Here is a 21,259-nt window from a genome sequence, read left to right as displayed (position 1 = left end):
AACTTGTAACATATGTTAACACAACTTGGAGAGATTATCCTACTTTGCTTGTAGAACGCATGCTCACACCACCTAAAGGGTCTGAGAATAAATGTTTTGAAAAGGTACATTATTTTCCAGACACCCTGTATTTAAAATTTTGTTTCACAAATAATAAACATGAGGGTCTTGATTTCTGAACCAATCAATTATTCCTTTGGACATCAGGCATTCAACATTGCTCTTGAACAAATGGTATGGGTTATCATAAATTGTGGTACAAATACATCACCAGAATGAATGAAAATATTGCCTCTGATGGACACCTAAATTTCTTTAAAATCTTACAGTATTTTGATGCAATCATGTATCATCAATAAATGTGTTATGAGATAAACAGTTACGAATAATATAATAATTTAACATGTGGTTCTGTTTCCAATACACAATGATTTAAAACATTAAACTTCACGAAAGGCCTGACAAAGTCCTAGCAAAGAGGGCCGAAGCATTGTGTATCAGAAACAGAACCACTTGTAAGTACTTTTTATAATTGTCCTTATTGTGAAACAATGATTATGCAAACATTAAAGAAAGGGTATACAACATAGAATATATAATCTAAATACTCTATTACAATATTAGTAACAATAATGATGTATGTGCATGTACCCACACACACACACACACAGAGATTAGACAGAGAGATATATATATATATTCTTGTTGCTTGAAACATACCTGCCTCAAGGTCCTAGCCACTAAGGCTTCAACAACAGGTCCACGATCACCATGTAACAAATGGACTTCGTCAATTATCAGTAATTTCACTAAGTTTGTTAGCGCCACATCACCTATTAAAAGAGAGATGCATGTAAATTAATAATGATTTTTTCCCACACAGAAACATGTATTGTTACAACACACATTTCTTATTTCTTATTTCCAAGTACATTCTGAACAGAGCTAATGTAAGAATTAATGTATATCACATACATTTAATTTTGGAAAAAAAAAACTGCGTTAACAGAGAATTATCCAAAAAATGTCAATAACATGTTGATTTGTTGGTGTTTTGCTTGAATTAAATCACAAGTATTGTATTAGTCAATATCATTTTTAACTTGCACATATTTTATCAGGAATGGAAATTAATAGAATAAAGTCATTAATTTGGCTAAAAAATTGCAAGGAAGGAAGATAGGGATAGGGTACCTTTAGAACAGAGAGGACATTCTCAGCATGTAATGTTAACACCTAAGGCCGTATTTTAATACCCACAAGTCTAGCAGCTGGGCGGTAATTTTAAACTCAAAAACACGGTCGATTCGCACAGCATCTTCAGAACCACTAATGCAAGTCTAAATCACTTTCCTCACTACCCGACAATAATCCAGAGGATGAACCATCATCACTTTCTTCAATAATTTCACGAATTTTGCCGCTCACAGGACCCTTCAATTGGAGTGCAAGGGGTGACCTTCCTCGTAGTACACCCAAATGTCAACCTCACTTCCACATAGTACACCCTGGACTGTAGACTAACAAGGCTCTGGCGACTGGCCCAATGGCCAGTATAATTCTGTGTGTTGTCCTCTGTTTTGTCGCTATATGTGCCGAGTGCCTCTTTGCAGCCTCAGATTTTAACAAGTTAGAAAATTTTAAAGATTTTAGTTACAACACAGCATTACAGTTATGCTATTTTAGTTATGATAAGGGGCTGGATCCCGTATAGTGTGATGGATGCAAAATAGCCTTAGTGCTGACACACCGAAAATTTTAAATTTAAAATCAAAAGGACCCTTCAATCCACTGCTCCCTGCCACCCTTTTTTACAAAAAAACTACCGCAAACAAGGAACAAACAAAAGTAACTTTCAAAATATTCTCAGAAAATGGCACTAGGTGACAGTAAAATAAAGTCTCACTAGCAAGCAGAAGAAAATTGTTTCTTTCCATGCCAATGGATGGCACGGAACAGGCATTCATTTAGAGCCATGATGCAGACATATGGTGTACGTCCAACCTCCCATGACAGAAACGTGTAGGTCAGTACTCTGTACGTCAAACCGGCCTTAGGGGTTAATGTAATTAAACTGCCACATTTCAGATGGAATAAGTTGTTGCTATCATTATTCTCCTTCACATACATTGTTAATTAAATGTGTCAGTTTTATGTGAATCACCCTATACGTGTAAAAAATGTCACAAACCTGATGGTACTCATACCATACTTATTAATCTCTTCCATCCCTATTATTTGATTAGATTTTGTCAAGTATTATTCATGCTCCCTTATCACAAATAATGACAAAATATTAAATACTCACCAGTTCCTTTCCTTGTAACAACATCCCACTTCTCTGGAGTGGTGACCAACATCTGTGTCTGAGTTATTTCAGTTTTTGTAAGCTGCATATCACCAGTGAGTTCTCTTACACTCAAACCTAGGGGGCCCAGTCTTTTACCGAAATTCTGAGTCATTTCTGCTGCTAGAGCTTTCATTGGTGCCACGTACACTATCTGAAATGATTAATAATATCTTATCTCACATGCTGTTGCAGAAAACTTGTTGCTTGTCACATTGGTGCTAATACTACATGTTGCTTGTCCAGAAAGTCTACCAAAATAACAAATCCAAAATTCTTACCTTTTTTTTCATTTCTCTTAACTTCCATTTATTCGACTCCTACTTAGGTACAGTTGGAAATTAGTAATTAATAGGGATGGGACAATATGAAATTTTGGCTGATACCGATGAACTACCGATATAAAATTTACCTATACCGATAACCGATATTCTACCGATCCGATATAAAATTAGAAATGGTCCTGGAAGAACCTGAAAGGTTCATTGACCTCCTTAAAAATGTGTGTTTCAAAGTGACTGCAGTGCAAGAGAAATTGCATATTTAGACATTTACTTTTTAAAGAAGTAGGGCACGGAGATTATCCATAAAAATTACAACAAAAATGGCATAATTTTGCACTAAACTATCAGATATTTATCTATATATCAGATCGGTAAAATAATCAGTAATTTTACCGATACACCGATATGCGTATATCGGCCGATACCGATAGAGTACCGATTAATCGGTCCCATCCCTAGAATTAACAAAAATATTTATTTAATTAAAAACTCCTACCGAAAGGCCAGTTAAGATTAAAACTGGAGATGTATTTAACAAGAGAATTAGACTTGATTTATCTGTTAATGAATCCTGGACTGTAGACTAGCGAAGCGAGGCTTTGACATTTCAGCCACTACAATCTTATGTGGGGCTGGTGTTGCTGTGTTGTTGTCCCTATATATTTTTGATCGCTCCTTCATCCATCTAATCTTACCACCATGCATCCTCACTTTCATGATTAGCCAAAGAGAGCCAGAAGTGAATTAAATACAGTAATGCCCCAACTTACATAATAAGCAACTTACGTAAATTCGCAGTTATGTAATAAAACTCGAAAATTACAACTACTAGCATGTATGAAAATGTTTGCGGCTCTTGCTTCTTTGACATCTATTGCAGTATGCAACGACATACCCCAATGAATGTCAGTTTGTTCTTATATTCTTCTATATATTTTTCATACTTGTATAGTTTACATCTGAACTGATGCATGATGTCTCATTTATAAAATAATACTGTGTAAATAATATACATATACGTGGGCGTACCCAAAAGAAACTGAACTAATTTTTTTGTGAACTTATTTATTCACAATTTAAGTACAAACCTTCAATCCCCTTCAAAGTACTCTACACTTGCATTAAGACACTTGTCCAATCTTTGATTCCATTTTTCAAAACATTTTTTAAAGTCATCTTTTGTGATGCGTGACAGCGCCTCCGTCGTTTTTTTCTTCACCTCAGCAATATCAGCAAAATGCTTTCCTTTCATGTCTCCTTTCATTCTAGTAAACCAAAAAAACTCGCACAGTGCAAGGTTGGGTGAGTATGGGACGTGAAGAACAGGGGTCATACCATTTTTGGTCAAGAATTGTCGTACAGACAGGGCTGTGTGAGTTGGGGCATTGTCACGATAGAAAAACCAGTCACCTGACTGCCACAAATTGGGCCGCTTCCTCCACACACTGTTGCGCAATCATTTCAAAACTTCCAAGTTGAAAGCCTGGTTAACTGTCTGACCCTGGGGAACAAACTCTGAATGGATGACTCCTCTCACATCAAAAAAACAAAGCAGCATTGTTTTAATGTTTGATTTCACCTGACAAGCTTTCTTGGGGCGCAGCGAACTTGAAGTCTTCCACTGGCTTGATTGTTGCTTCGATTCGGGATCGTAAGCATAGCACCACGTTTCGTCACCTGTGATAATTTTTGAAAAAAAGTTTGGATCATTTTGGGACTCTTCTTTCAAAGCACGGCATGCTTCCACGCAACCTTGTTTTGGTTCAGCAGTTAGCAGTCGTGACACAAATTTGGCAGGCACCCTTTTCATTCCCAAATCGTCTGCCAAAATTCACTGCACTGAACTCCAAGTCACTCCCGGCAGCTCCACAATTTGTTCAATGGTCCGTCATCGATCTTCCTTGATGATTTCACGAATTTTTTCAACATTGTCATGTGTTCGGGCCATGGAAGGACAACCAGAACAAGGTTTGTCATCAATTGACATTTCACCATTTTTGAAACTGGAAAACCACTCACACTTGAGTTTTCCCCATAGCATCATCCTTGTATGCAGTTTTTAACATTTCAAGAGTTTCTGTTCCACTCTTTCCGAGCAAAAAGCAAAATTTCATCGCCGCACGCTGTTCCTGAAAATCAGCCATTGCAAAAATGACGATCGCACAAAACAGCTGTCACTCTAAACTCCACCGAAACGTGTCCTGACCTGCTTCAGCGACGGCACTCGACTTACGGACTCAGGAAGGTTCGCTCTATGTGCTCCTAGTGGCAAAATGCGGTACTACAAAAGCTCTGCCCACCACAAAATTAGTTCAGTTTTTTTTGGGTACGCCCACGTTGATTGATTGATTGATTGATTTAATTTATTTTACTTCGCGTTTTGTGCCTCTTGGCTAATTTGCGAAGATGGGGATGAGTGATGAAATGATGAAATTGATGAATGGACATTCACAAACAACCAAGCCCGACCGGGATTCGAACCCGGGACCCTTGGCGTCGCAGCGCGATGTGCTAACCACTCGGCCACAGGGTCGGGCAGGGGTACGCCCACGTATATACATACATATAATAATAATAAATATTGCAGTTTCTTACGAAGTTACACTTAAGCAACTTATAAATTCGACTTACATAACTCGAGGGTTAGTGTAAACTAAATTAATCAACCAGTCATTGTGATAGCACAAATTCTTGAACAGAAGTATAATTTCTTGACATTTTATTGACTTCTTGACCTACTTGTTGATTTCTTTACGTTTTCTTGACTGGTACACACTCTGTTTTTGTCTGTCACATGTTAATTGCCATCTATCGCTTACCACATGTCGCATCAGTACAAAATCCCACTTAGAGTTGAAATTGAACCCACTAGATCTAGTCTTTCCACCATGGCAAGGAATACTGGACAAACTAACACTGTGGGATTTTTTCACACAGACTACTAGGCTGTAATTCAGTCTCAATACTAAGCGTTTCATTGGCTGCAGATTCAATACAACAAAATTCTGAGCAAATAAACATGATTCCCACTTATCATTTCTTGTATACTTGAGAAGATTGATTGATTAATTGAGTTGGTTTTAAGTCCACTTTATGCACAGTAAGGCTAATCGGGACTGGACCTACAGTATAAAGTGGGATCCGAACCAATATGTGCCTCCACCAGGTATCAAACCCAGGACCCCTTGATTACAAGGTGACGACGCTACCACTGCACCATCGGGGAGGCCACCACACTTAAACTAAGAATCACGAACCTTCCGACCCACTGTAAACAACCGTCTCACTTCGAGTAACGTATCACTCCGCGTCAGCTGTTCATGGATGGCGCAGTCATCATATGCTGTTGTTCACTCGCATTTCACCCGAATATGTTACATGAAAAGAAAACGTATTCCTATGTTTTATGACATCCCTACACATTGAAGCAAAATAAATTTTCGAAGTGTGATTAAATACGTGTTCTTGTTGAAGCTTGAAGTACAGGTATGAACATATTTTCGACTTCAAAAAAATTCATTTATCTTAAACTGGGTTAACGGGTCCCTCCTCCCTCCCTTTTCTCTCAGTATGACGGGGCCAAAGTAAAACTAAGAGAGCGAGAGTCGATTCAGTAAATTCAAGCCTTTTCTTTTCCTTGCTACCCCTTCCACCAAGCTATTGGCCAACATTGTTGACATGCAGAGAATTGTTTTTCTCCTTTGTCCAACAATGTCCCGCCAGTTTTAGCAGAAACTAGACAAAGATAAGCCGAAACATAAAAAATAGATTGTTTATCTCCATTCATTTCTCTTTCTTGAGCACTGAAAAAAAAAGCGACAATAAGAACTCACATTATTTATGCAAGGGAAAAATATTTACTTACTTTAATCCGATGGGAGAGGTTCGATGCCTGTCAGATCTTCATCACAAGTATCTTCCGATTCACTTTCCCCGTCATTAACTTGGATAATGAATCTTTCCAAATTTAAATCGTCTGTCAGGTTGTCCACTTCCCACAATTTCCGCTCTTCGGTTTCAATGACATGCCGCACTGCGTCCGCCCAGTTACGCACCGAAATCTGAGACATGGCAATCTCAGTCAGTCTCTTGACCTCGTCCAACTTGAAGGTCTTGTTGTTGCGCGCAACGTACCCTTTGACCTGAGCCCATATCATTTCAATGGGATTCAGGTTGCAATGGTAAGGTGGTAGACGCAACACGGTGTGCCCGGCTCTCTTCGCCATTTCGTCGACAACATATTTGTCATAGCTTGGCTTCATACGCGAAACGTGATCCAAAAGTTCCGCCTTGAGCACGTCAGCTGGAAGTACAACGCCTTTTTCGCTCAGCCAAGCTAATATGTCAGCCTTCTTCCAAGCAGTGGTTGGCAACTTTTCACATTTCACACTGTGATAGGGAGCATTATCCAGCACAATAACACTGTTCGGGTCAAGTTTTGGCAGAACAGATGAAAACCACTCCTCAAAAACATCACCGTTCATTTCTTCATGGTAGTCACGTGTAGTCTTGGACACAAAAATTAGCTGTGCACCGTCCACGAACCCACTTCCAACATGAACAATGATGAGCCTCTTGCCTTTTCCTGACGGTTGCTTCATTCCGGTTGACAGTCCTTCGAGAAAAGCTTTCTTCCTGGAGGTGACAGTGCTATCGTGCCACGCCTTGCTCACAGTGTGTCCTGCGTTTACCCACGTCTCATCCAAGTAATAAATGTTCTTACCTTGCTTTCGCAGTTCCCTTATGGACCGGAGGTATTTTCGGCACCAAAAAACAATATCGTCCCTGTCGATGAATGCTGTCTACCGACTTCGCTTCCCATAAACGAACCCAACGTCCAACAAGAGGCACTTTAACGTGGACGCGCTAAAATTGGGGAGATCCTCATCGTTATTAACATCCGCCAATACCTTCCGCACGGTGGGTAGTTCTTGATTAAAAAAATAGGAATGCACTTTGCGCCGTATTGCGCTTATTTCAAAATCAGTGTACTTGTTCATACGAGCAACAACGTTGTGTTTCTTCCCAGGAGTCACAATTTCACCAGTCGTTTTCCGTTCTTTCAACGCACCGAAAACAGAAGACGCTGACACACCACTACACTCGGACACCAACTTCACCACCTCCTTCACTGTTTTTTCAGGATGTCACCGACAGAATGTTGCATAAACGTTCAGAACAATCTGCTTCTCGCCACTTTTCAACGGCTGTCCTTGCAGATGTTTCTGAAAGAAACTCGGAAAACATGGAGACCTTCCTGCACGCATGGAAGTCGCCATATTTGAAACTGGCGCTACTTTCTTGCCGCTCACGTGATCAGTTGTAATTTATTCAATCATCACGTATTATTATTATAAGCAAAAACCTTTAATGAAAAGCTATTTTAAAATTCATATTCCGGGATAATTTACATATTTTTCTAGCAATGGCAAGCTTTTTTAAAACGGACTATATGCGGCGGAAGAAATCCGCTATTAGGTTGTTGCCAACCCCAATACCTTCGCACTAAGTCGGTGAAGAAACTGAAGTGGTGTGGCAAATGTCGACACATGATAATTTGATTTCACGATGTCAGTGAGGGTGCTGTGGGGTGAAGGAACACAGATGGGCTGACCATAGCAGAGGTGTGCACCATCGATTGCGACCCTCATGACTGCAGACCTCACAAACACCCTCACACTCTGTAAGACTTGTGGGGGTGAGGGAGGGCAATGGCAGACCGTTAGGTTGAGATGAGGGCAAGACGCGAGAGGGGTATGGGTGGAGGTTGATTGAAAATGAACACCTTCGCTCTAGAAAGAAGAATTTTTTTTTTAAAAAAAAAAACCCTGCAAATATGCATTTTATATGTAGGGTGCAATAAAATGTGACTGCCTCTTACCGTCCTCTTCCCCCACTTTTCTTTCCAGTGACAATGCTTCATTGAGTTGCCGTTTTAGTCCCCCTCGGCGTTTTTGCTGCTTAACCCAGAGTTTTGATTTGATTTGTTGTTTTAAGTCCACTTTATGCACAGTAAGGCAAATCGGGACTGGACCTACAGTTTAAAGTGGAATCCGAACCACTATGTACCTCCACCGGGAATCGAACCCGGGACCCCTTGATTACAAGGCGACGACGCTACCATTGCGCCATCGGGAGGCCCATTAACCCAGAGTTTTAGATAGAGCTGAAAAGGGCGGGCATACGAGTGTTTTGGGATAGCATAACTTTAGAGACGTTGAAGAAAAGTCTGGAGCATGTTGTAATGTGTGACATTGAGGTGTAGATCCCCCACACTGTGACAAGCACTTTATGTCATTAGTTACTGAGACGATGAATACGATTCAAGAACTTAGTTAATCAAATTAAATCTATCAGCTTACTTATGTGCAATAGTAATAATAAATCATACTTTCAAACCCCAATGAATTTAATTAATAAACAGCTGTTTTAAAAACGTCATTTATCTCAATGTGTCATCGAATTCCCTAGCAAAGGTTATTTTTAGCATAAGACAACAGAAGAAGAATCATTTGATACTGAACTGTCACACCCGGTAGGGGATAAGATCATGGACGTCCGTAGGATTTTTTCCAGGGAGGGGCAAGGAAGGTATTTTTTCCAGGGGGGCAAACAAGGCACATTTTCCCCAAGAGCAATAATTAACACACATTATTGTGGCTGAAACTAAATTGTATGTAAAAAATATATAATTTTGGTTGGATATCATTTTCCAGGGGGGCCGTAGACCCCCTTGCCCCCCTTCCGGACGCCCATGGATAAAATATACATTTTGTTCTTTATTTTTTACATTTAAGACTTTATCTGCCACATTTGGGTAATCATCTCTACTTGCACTCAGCCACCGAGCAGCCAAGATGAATATTTAATTGTTCTTTTTAAGCTACGTATCAAATTAACTCCCAACAAGTGATAGGGCCTCCTTAAGAGAAACATTGCTATAACGCGTCCGTTGACAAATAGAACGTCTCTGCATCATGTAGGCTACGTAGATAATTTTATTGTCATAAGTTGGCAACACTGTTATGATACACGTGCTTTTGTTTACAGAAGGTCTTAAGTTCTATGATTCTCACTTTAGGAAGGTTGTGCCGACCTCCATGGCAGGGTGGGTATAGCACATCACGCTGCGACGTAGGGGCCCAAGATTTAAATTTCGACCTGGGCATGGGTGTTATTTGTCATCTTCACGATTAGCCAAAAGTGGCATAAAAGCAAAGTAAAATAAACCAAATTAACAACAAATCAATGAGAAGAATCACTTTATGTTATGATTCCTTGAGCTTGGTGACTTGGTGCTGTTATTGTTTGTTGTAATCATTAATTTATTTCATTTTTTTAAATATTATTTCCACTCAATTCAAAATTGCTTATGCTGTACAGTAAAAACAAAAAAGAAATTTCAACTACCTTAAACTGATCCTTTTTAATGACATCCTTATCAATGAATTGGCGAATTTGATGAACAACAGTAAGAAGTGCAATATTTGTTTTTCCAGCACCGGTAGGAGCACAGATCAGTAAATTTTCATTTGTATGGTAGGCTGCATCAAACACCACAGTCTGAATGCGATTCAATCTTTCAACCCCCTGGAATGCCATTTGACCAACCTGTAAATGGAAAAAAAATTAATCAATAACAGCATACAAGCAATCCACAATGAACTTCATTTTACACAAGCTGCATGTAGCTATACTGGTAACAAATATTCTATTTATTAAATATACAAGGGAAAGTCAAAAAATAAGTTGCACGTACTCGTAACATTTTGTCGGAACAAGACATTTTGATAAATGTGGTTGCCAACAATGCTCACAGTTCCCTTGAAAAGGTGGAGTAACAGTTGTGCTGTTGCTGTTATGAATCAGACGTTATTAGTGATGAATAGGGCTCGGAAGTTGAAGACCTATAAATTGCCAAAAAGGACCTAAAAACTGAAAAAAAAAGGACATATAAATGTGATCAAAATTAATTAATAGCTTCAGTTTTAATTACATATTTAATGAATAAAAAAATTCTGTGCGAAAAAAAAACTATATGAATGAAATGCATCTTCTTCCAGACATTATATATTTTTTAGATTAACATAACTTGAAAAACCATACTTGAAGAATCATATTTGGCCTAACCACACTAGGGTTACAGAAATAGGACTTCGGATCCTATTTCAATCGTCCAAAAATGTTCTTCTCTCTCGTTTCAGGGATGGTTCAAATATTATTTTTTTTATTTCTTTACTACAGAAACGATGGTTAAGAGGAGATGAACTGATGATGATTCGAATTGAGAAGAGCAGTAAAAACATAGTCGAAAGAAGGTGAAGTTGCAAAAAAAAAAAAAAAGCCGTTAAGACCTAAAAAAAGACTAAAAAAGGACCAATAAGCCAAAAAATGCCGAAAAAGGCAAAAAAGGACAAATAAAACCAATCTTTTTCTGGTCTACAATGACCCAAAATGAACATATATTATGTTGGGCCTCGTCTTCGGACACTAGGAAAAAAAAGGATTTTTCCTCAACTTCCGAGCCCTAGTGATGAACATGCTGCGTCAGTTGGAAGTGGCATCCAAACTGGAAGTGCATGCGGTGATTTGCTTTCTCTAGGCAAGGTGTAACCCTACTGTGATTTGTCACCAATTGCATGAAGTGTACAGGGATAAAGCAATTTCATACCAGTTGTCCGCATTGTTCGAGAATGGGCGTACAGATATTGAGGGCAACTACTGGCAACGATGCCCGTCAACTGCAACAAGGGACAATGCTGACATGTTAACAAACTGATTCATAGTCCAGACATTGCACCCTGCGATTTTCATGTGTTTGGGACCATGAAAGAAGAACTTGTGAAGCGGCGATATCATTCCAAGATGGAAGTTTAAACTGTGATGAAAGAATCGTTACCGAAGTTGGACGGGAATTCTTTGAACAAAAAATTGAGAAACTCGTGTCCCGCTATGACTAAAGTTTGAACAGACTTGCTCATTATGTAGAAATGTAGTTTTCGTAATGTACACTCATGTAAATACAAGAACTGTCCTCCATATTCCATCTGGTGTTTCTTTGATGCTAGTGCAACTAACTTTTTGACAGACCCTCATAAAACTGTAAATGTTCCAAGAAGATCCTGACTGTTATGTTCATCTGCTTAATTAATTAATGTGTTTGCCTTAGAAAACAAACTGCATATTTTGAATATTGTAAATTTAACGAGAGTAAATTAATTAAACTTTTATATTCATAAAAATAACAAAATGGCAGAATTTTGCACTAGTCATACAACTTTTAAACACCTCTTGACTTACTGTTCAATCTAAAATATGGTAGTTTCCTATCTCCATTTCTACGATGGAGAAAAAGAATTAACTCTGTGGAATGCGAACAACAATCAGTACTTACTGCAGATTTAGTAATGTCTTGTTACCTTCACTTGAAAGAACTTGTTCTTGTTTTCCAGCCACTTCATGTTCCTTTTTTTGTTTCTGGTGAGTGATATATTTTTGGTACGGCCAAACACAACAGTTGAAATTATTTACACGTTATACCATTATATTTTTTTTCGTTCCCTGTACTATACTGGACGTGTGCTTTTTCAAAACATACAAGGGTTGATCAAATGAAAAGGTACAAAACGACACTGTCGGTGTAAATGAATACTTTATTCAAAGTATCCTCCATAGACCTGAGCACATTGATCCCATTGATGAACGAGCCGAATGATTCCTTTTTCCCAGAATTCCTTTGGCCGTGATGCGACCCAGTCCTTCACAGCATCCCTGAGTTCATCGTCCGAGGTGAAGCGCTTTCCTTTGAGATGCTTTTTCAGGGGACCAAACACATGGAAGCCACAGGGGGATAAGTCCAGACTGTAGGGCAGATTGTCTAGCTGCTCCCACTTGAACCTGGCCAGTTCCGCGTGTGTGACCCTGGAGACGTGTGGACGTACATTATCATGGAGCAGAACCACACCCTCCGTGAGCAACCCCGGTCGTTCGTCTTCCCTGTAAATGTTCACCATCCAGCGATGAATATCGGCCGGTTTAACACATTCCGCTGTCAGAAAACGGATAACGCCTCGCTGCTCCTCAACAGTCGAATTTGCCAATGTTAACGCCATCCTGTCCGAACACGCACTGCCGCGTCACTTGGACGGCGCTCTGTATCGGAGCCTCTGCTCTCTCCTGTGCATGCGCGTTCCCCTGCATGCTCCAATGCCGCGTGGCGACTCCAATCGCACCCCTACATACGCTACGTTCTCCCATCGCGGCATCGGTATTATATAAAGGATTCCGTTGTTACAACGTTTCGTGCCTTTTCATTTGATCAACCCTTGTATTAACGATTGTGAAAACAAACATCTGCCAGAGTTACAAACATGTGCCAGCGTTACAAACACATATCTGCCACAGATCATGTACAATTTGTACTTCTGAGGGCTGTTCAGCATTGTGTTAATCAAATCTCATCTAAATTCCTGAAAAATTTGCCTCTTCATGAGGTTTTTCCCAGGCGAATCAAAATCTGGTTTAGGGTTTCAAACTCCTCATAAATTTCACAGTTTTCAATTTGAAAAACAGGAATCATCACTATTCTTGTTTGATTGTATATTTTAATGCTAGTTTATAGTTTCCAACATCAAGGAATATGCAAAACTGTAAACTTTTTACTACAACATTCTTCATGTGGTAAAGGAACTGCCCCACAGTTGTCCACTATGTGTTGGCCCTCCAATACTATGTTACCAAAGTTCAAAAATTACAGACTTTAAAATATTTTGGAGAGGTCAACTAGCAACTTACAAACTGTACATAAATGGTCTTCATTTTTCAACAACTTTTGTTGTCTTCTCCATCAGGAAGAACAGAAAAATAAAAAAATTACTTTGCGTTAACCATTTGCAGACGGGACTGAAAATACCATCTTTTTCCCCACAATTTATTTTTTTATTTTGGTTTTTCAGAAAATTGTAGAAAATATGTTGCTAAGTTTGTTGTTATTCACCAGATCTTTTTAAAATGTACAATATATCCTCTTTCCACAGATATATAATATGTTACAATTTATATACAATGTCTCACATTTATGTTTATCAGTAACAATTTTTTTGAAAGAAAAATATATAACATTGAAATAAAAAGTTACTGAAAACATATTTTGAATAGGTAATATAGAAATAATTAATAACCTAAAAAAAGCTTCCTCTTCAGATTGAAATCATTATTAACTGTGAAATCCAAAGCAGAAGCCTCATAACAAATTTCTACAATGTTCACATAAATTGTTCAATTCTATTTTCAAGAAATAAGCAAAAGCACAATGTCATGGACATGAGTACAAGTAAAATTCAGTAATGAAGAAAATGTTGCATCTAGCAGTTAGAATGTGAAACAGGTGTTTAAAACATGAAGAGGCAAAAATATAGTATGTTTTATACATGGCTCCCCATTGTGTGGCAACAAACCCAGAAAACCTACCTCATCTAAACTTGATACAGGAACCAAATTCTTTCCGACATTAACTGGTGCTTTTTCAGAAGCAGGGATGTTCACTTCTTCACAAAGTTTACTGTCTACACGTTCAACATCCTGAGGAAGCATCATCTTTACTCCTGCTATGAAGCCTGTTAGGAAATAATAATTCACATTTTAATAATAATAATAGGAAAATTCACAGGTTCTTTAAAGCTCAACCAAGATAAGAATGCCTGCTGCAAACTCTCAAACTAAACAGTGTGTCATAAAAATAAAATGCCTTTATTTTTAAACATTTTCCAAACTTGGTTTCACAATTTTCCATACCAAGTCATTAGGGTAATTTATGTATTCAAACATATGTTTAAGAAGGTCACTCACTATATCATAACCAAGCACCACACGTAACCAAATTTTTAGAATATTCACTTCACATGTAAAATTAATAATGAAAAATTGAACAGAAATTGATAATACTTGCCATGTATAGACTAATGGTTAACAACGAATTAATTTTAAAAACACAACAGATACTGACCAAGGCAGTTTTATTATAAACTAAAAAGACCTTACATCTACCATATATCTAGGGGAATGCACATTTAGTTTTTGACGAAAACACGAAATGTTAAATAACTCATTGTAATGTTAATTTTTCATATATTTGAAAGGTGTGAGGTGCATTTCATATTTTTTTGTCAAGAAATGATGCGAAATGAACTCCAAAATGTGAAATAAACTCTGAAACACGAAATTTAGGATTTATTAACTGACACAACACCTTCCGAGGTCTGCATTATCTTGTGAGTTATGCAATTCACAGAAAATTGATTATATCTGCTATAAATATTTGAGAAGCAAATGTGGACTCCTTTACACAGGAATAAACTTAATACTCTGATAACTATATAAAGTAAAAAAAAAAAGAAGTAAAGTGCTCCCCTGTGCATTGCACCATGCCATGAAGGCGTATAGGGGGTGTGGAGTTAGGGCCCCTCACTTTCTTGATCACGGCCGAAGGTGGATGTGATGTGATCTGCATCATGCATCTGGCTGACATTAAACCCCAGAGTTTCCTCCAGGTACCCACTTTCTAGGATGCTGCGTGGGTACCGGAGCTGCTTAACAGGTGGAAAAAATCCCAGTTCTCCCCCACCAGGCATCGAACCTGGGTCTCTCGCATGGTAGTCAGACACCCTAACGACTGTGCTCTTATCTCTGATAACTATATAAATGCGCTATTAGAAGTGAAATATTAATTTTGTGTAATAAGTATACATTTTTAATCAAATTTATTTTTTTATTCGCCATTTTAACACCGAAATGACATTTTATATACTACTTTTGATCCCGAAGTATGTGCAACCGTTTGTACCAAAATCGTTATCTTTTATTCACCATAAATATGTGGCTCTAGGTACGCTTGCAGGCTTCACATGTCATTATGCTGCTGTACAACAATTCAAGTGTGGGTTATGGAATTACTTTCCGAGTGTGTGTACAATGCAAAACTTGGGGAAAATGTATAACATGTTGGTATAACATGTTGCTTATTGAGACCATGTAAAAAAACGGAACATATGTTAGGTGTTTGTATATGTGTGCATGTCTTTTTAATATTTTTTCTTGGTACACATTGTTTTCTACCATACTAGGAACAGTAAAATACTGATAAATGCATTTCTCTTTTTGAAAAATACAAGCTAGCTTGTTTTGAAGTAAATGGAAGTTACAATCCTGCAAGTATCTATTTACAAGATTTCCTCCTGAATTAATGAATCATAAAACTGAAATGACCATTTGATGGCCTTGTTTCTTGAGACTTATATACTGGTTACATTGTTATGGTTCTATACCTGAAGTCTTCTTGGCCTCGCTGAATACATCATACACATTGGGATACTTTTCCTGAGGTTGAGGTTGAGCAGATGTGTTTGGTCTAAATAAGGGTGTGCTTCTAGCAGCCGTCAAAGCAGCTTGTCTGTAACAAGAGAAGTATATTTGACTACTACCACCAACTATTCGAAAGATAGATTTCACACCACAAATAACACTTTACCACAAAGTGCATACATCCAGATAGGTACTTACCCCTCCAGTCTGTAGAATTGCATCCACAGTGCATAACAGATAGAGGTGACACAATGCACATTATTGAGAAAAAGGGCTCAGTCCGAATGCAACTCGCAGGACAAGTGGAACATGGAGTGTGAGTGTGTAGTGTCACTATGATGCAAAACATTGAATTTAATTCTTAGGGAAAATTAACACAGCTGATGGGCAACAGGTGTCACTTGAGGTTTTCACCAAACGTACGCAGGCTTGTGTGGATGTGGAACATTGCTGCTGATTGGATCGTTCCCAAGCAACATGTGTCACTTTGGTGTGAAATCTCTCTTCGAGTTCACATTCAATTGATATGTTTTTTGTATGTTTTTTGCATACAAAACAACATGTTGCCTATCATTATTCACTTCAGTGTGGTAGAAATATGTAAAATGTATTGAATTTTTTGTATTACAAATATATGCTGTGTGTGAGGGGGGGGGGGGTGCTTTCTTTTTAACAATACTGTTAACTAATATTCTATGCATTCGATATAAAATTACAATGTTCTTAAAGAGTAGGATTAGTTCATCAACCTCCTTAATTAATGTTTGTAACAAGATTACTGCAATGGGTTTCGCATCGAAAAAAGGAACTGTAAGTGGAACCTCAATTACATATCTTTCAGGGGACCAAGGCGAGAGAACTTAAAAATGTGGGAAAATGTAAAATCGAGGAACATTTTATAGCATTTTACTCTGTTGGGATTATGAAGTGAATGTACGGTGCAGAAAATGTAAATCCAGGGAATGTAAAATAGGGATTCCACTGTAGTTAAAATTTTGCTTTACAAACCAGGGCACATGAGTTTATATTCATAAAAATAACAAAATGGCAGATTGTTGGAATAAATTAAAGGATACATATGGATGTGAAAGATAGGTAAAAAAAATACAGTGGAACCTCGAATTTATGTTTTTCAGGGGACCAAGCTGAAAAGCTGAAAAACTTAAAACGTGGGAAAATGTAAAACAGAAGAAAATTTCTTAACAATTTCCTATGTTGGGACCATCAAGGTTGAATATATAATGTGGCAAAATGTAAAATCAAGGTTCCACTGTATTCATAATTGGTAAGGAGATCTTGATTTTTTGGTGTTATTTTTCACTTTTCATGTTATTTTTGCCATCACATTTTTATTTTATCCCACTTGACTTCCAAATAGTAGAGGTAAAAGAGAGTTTTAACTTACAGATGGGGGACAAAATAATACGAACACCTGTGGAAAAGTATGTCACATTTCACACCAGCAGCACCACCTGGCACTGAAGTCTGCCACCTAGTGACCGTGAAGGGGAAGGTATTAGTCTGTCAACAGTAGTCATTGGTGGTGCATTCGTCTATTGTACACTCTCAAGAGACACTGCAATGTCAGACCAGACAGAGTTCCAAAGAGACATGATTGTTGGAGCACGTTCAACTGGAGGCACGATGACGGAAACCGCAAACCTTGTGGGGTGTGCAAAGAGCACAGTATCAACCGTTACGACAGCATACACAACACAAAGTAAGATGGTGTCTTCAAAGCACAACAGTGGATGAAAGACAAAGCTTGCTGCTCAGGATAGGAGGGTGTTGAAGTGCATAGTGGCCCAAAAGCACAAGCAAAGCACAAGCAATCATTATCCGAGATAACATCTGAAATGAACAGCCATCTCCAGGACCCTAGTTCAACCAAAGCTATCAAAAGGAAACTCCATGCTGCAAACATTCCTGGCAGAGTGGCAATTTGTAAGCCATTGGTGAAATCACATAATGCTGTCAAGCGACGCCAATGGTGCAGAGCTCACAGAAGTTGGTCCCCACATCAGTGGCAACAAGTCATCTGGTCTGATGAATTAACATTCACGATATTTCAGACCACCGGGCATGTTTGTGCGTGGAGAACGCCCCGAGATGAGTTTCATCCTGACTGCATCTTGCAGACTGTAAGCATGGAGGTGGGTCCATTATGGTATGGGATGCGATAGTGTGGGACCACTTGTTTTTCTGCATGGGACGATCAACGCCAATCACTATCGGGGCATTCTGGGGGATCATCTCCATCCTTTTGTCCAGACTTTATTTCCTGGGGAGCGGCTGGTTTTTCAAGACGACAACGCTCCTATCCACACTGCTGGGTCTGTCCAAACATGGTTCGAAGAACATGACGATGAAGTAGGATATCTTGAATGGCCCCCACAGTCTCCTGATTTGAACATTATAGAACATTTGTGGGGATATTTGGAGTCCAAACTGCATACTCGAAGTCCGCCTCCAGCCATACTTTTGGAATTGGGAGACTGCTCTGGAGGAAGAATGGCTCCATATTCCTTTAAACATTGTGCATGACCTCTATGCATCCATCCCACATCGCATACAAAGTGTATTACAGCCACAGGGTAGTCCAACCCCATATTAATACAGATTTTCTCTAATTTCACAGGTGTTCGTATTATTTTGTCCCCCATCTCTACGTGTGGCTTATATGGTTCTCTCTAAAACCGATGTGCTGCCAGTGCTGCATTGTTAACGCAACACACCTGACAACAATGAAGCAGTTTGTTTTTAATCAAGTGACTTTTATACTTTTAGCCTTTTGATTTCTGCTTGTAACTTCCTTACCTTTCTAACACGATTTTATAGAATCACCCTGAAGAAGGATCCAGTGAAGGACCCAAAACGTCGCTGTCAGAAATAACCTTATAAGTAGAGCCCGGAAGTTCAGGCATTTATTTTAGTTAAAATAGGCAGGCAAAAAGGCATTTATAATGTGGTAAATAGGCACTAAAAATGAAAAAAAGGCAAAATAAACCGAAAAAAGGCACATTTAGAAGTCTCTTACTTTTATCTATAATTTCTGGCAAAATGTTAAAATCTAAATTGGGAAGAGCATTTCAATTTTCTCCGTCTTGATTGCACATAACTACAAGGTGCTTTTTAAGTTCTAAACATTCATTGATAGTCGTCTGTCAGACAGAATGTTTTTCATAATAGAAAATGATCTTTCTACTTCGACAGAAGTTATTGGAGCATACATATAACAAGCTAATGTAGCTGGACTCATTTTGGTAACAGCATTTTCACCTTTTAGAATATCACAAATTGTTTTCAATTGTTTCAAGTCCTCATTTGCACTCACTACCCGTTAGCACTTTTCCGCAACAGATCACCCCTTTTCTCTTGGCACTTCCATCATCTGCTGCATAGATTCCTCCAAGATTTTCATGGATGCTATAATTGTAATTGTCTCTGGCAATGCACCATAATGTGCAAAACTAAACTTGAATAGCACAGGAGTTTTCTCACTTCACGAATTGAAGCCGCTTCATTTTCTGGAAGAGCATCGATCACCTCACTGATTTTTTGAAGGTTGTTAGCATAATATATAGCTGCTGATATCCAGGTTCCCTATCTCGTCAAGACTGGTTGCTGAGGTAAACTAAGCTCAATCGCAACTTCCTGAAATTTTCGGGTTCGAGAGGGAGATTTCAGAAATATTTTCTTTGTGTTCGAAATCAACCTGTCCACTTCAGCCGTCAATCATGCACAAGAAATGTTAACCGAAAGGCAATATCCTGACTCAGCATGAAATACTTTTTTCTCACACTTTTCTCCTTCAGCAATGTTGAAACATGCGTGAGTTCAATATTACTTAAATAAGGCGAAAATTATTCACATAATAAACGAAAGAAAAATAAATACCAACAACGTTTTTTGGGAGAAAAATAATTTATATACACATTTATTTAAAAAAATGTCAAATTTCATTGAAAAAGGCAAAAAAAGGCATTATAATTAAAAATAGGCAGTGGGGTCCCAAATAGGCAAAATAGGCAAAATGAAAAGGCTTCCAAAACATTCGAAACAACATAAGAAACGTATATCCGGAAAAATTTTATCAATATATGCAGTAGATAAAAAGAGGCATTTTGCCAAACTTCCGGGCTCTACTTATAAGCCACACATAAATGAAAACTGTATTTTACCTCTAATAATTAGCAGTTGTTGTTATGCAAACAACATTTAAGAAATTACTTGACTTCCATATGCACTGGAAATTATGCCTTCAATGTTTACGAGACTCAATAAGTGCGAAAATTTAGTAATGTTGTTCATAAAACCTATTTGCTGATAATAAATATATTCAGTCACTTCAAGGTTATCAAAAATAACTGACCAACAAGCAATTTTGAAATCAGGTATGTTGACAATCCAAACTTCCATTAATTAAAAAAAATTAACAATTTAAGTAACATTAGCATGACAAGGTTATCCAAAGTGAAAAAAAAATGAATGATCACTCATCCTCTTGTGGTAGCTAAAGTTTAAGTAATTGTACATTTTTTTAGGCTAACATACAAACAAATATGATGATAGTAATAAAGGAGTAAAGGAAATGGGTATTTTCTAGTTTCCCCAATGCAATATTTGCTGTCACAAACATTTCCATAGCAGGGGTGTTGATCACTCCTGACCTCCCAAATAACCTACAATACAGACTTGCAGAATTATTTCTAACACAGCTATAATTACACACACAAAGGATAGCAAAAGAATGAAAGAAATAGAAAGATCGGGAGAGAATATTTAAGAGAGAAACTGATAGAGGGAGAAAGGAGGTATAAGAGAGAGGAAAAAGAAAGATTAGAAAGAAGAAAAAGAGTGAAAAACATTAAATTCAGGAAGAGTGGGGGAAAAAATATGTTGAGGAGCCAGAAAAGAAAGAAAGAGTGGGAGAGAGATGTGAACAGAAAGATTAAGGAACACAGGCAGAAAGGACAAAGGAGAGAGAGAAAGAAGAGAATAAGAGAAAAAAAGACACTTAGTCCCCCCAAACAGAGCCTACATGAAAATATTTCATCCAGCATAAAGTTCACCCGATTGAAATTTTCTCTGACACCACCACTGTTCCAAAATGTTACATCATTGTTTCACTGCCTTAAACAAACTGTTCATATGCAATTTTCGAATTCCTTGATTAACGGCCATCTTGCTGACGTTTAAAACCTCTATCAGCTACTGTAAATGCCCTTCTAGGCATCTTTTCACACCACTGCATTAATAAAATGCACAG

General features: G+C 38.1%; 1 protein-coding gene across 1 annotated transcript in view; it reads right to left on the bottom strand.

Annotated features, from left to right (window-relative positions):
• Positions 1-16,075, bottom strand: part of obe (activating signal cointegrator 1 complex subunit obelus) — a 128,261-nt gene extending 112,186 nt beyond the window's left edge. The window contains exons 1-5 of the mRNA XM_083138244.1: positions 15,954-16,075; positions 14,101-14,246; positions 10,042-10,242; positions 2,309-2,501; positions 721-833 (exon numbers count right to left, since the gene is read on the bottom strand). Of these exons, the coding sequence (XP_082994370.1) occupies positions 721-833; positions 2,309-2,501; positions 10,042-10,242; positions 14,101-14,226 (633 nt within the window). The 5' untranslated portion in view covers positions 14,227-14,246; positions 15,954-16,075. The remainder of the gene's footprint in view (positions 1-720; positions 834-2,308; positions 2,502-10,041; positions 10,243-14,100; positions 14,247-15,953) is intronic.
• Between the last annotated feature and the right edge of the window lie 5,184 nt (positions 16,076-21,259).

The sequence above is a fragment of the Lepisma saccharinum genome, chromosome 16 (genome assembly GCF_977018435.1).
Source record: "Lepisma saccharinum chromosome 16, izLepSacc3.1, whole genome shotgun sequence".
Lineage (NCBI taxonomy): Eukaryota > Metazoa > Arthropoda > Insecta > Zygentoma > Lepismatidae > Lepisma > Lepisma saccharinum.
Note: the sequence above shows the minus strand (reverse complement) of the source record. Positions and strands in the feature narration are given on the sequence as shown.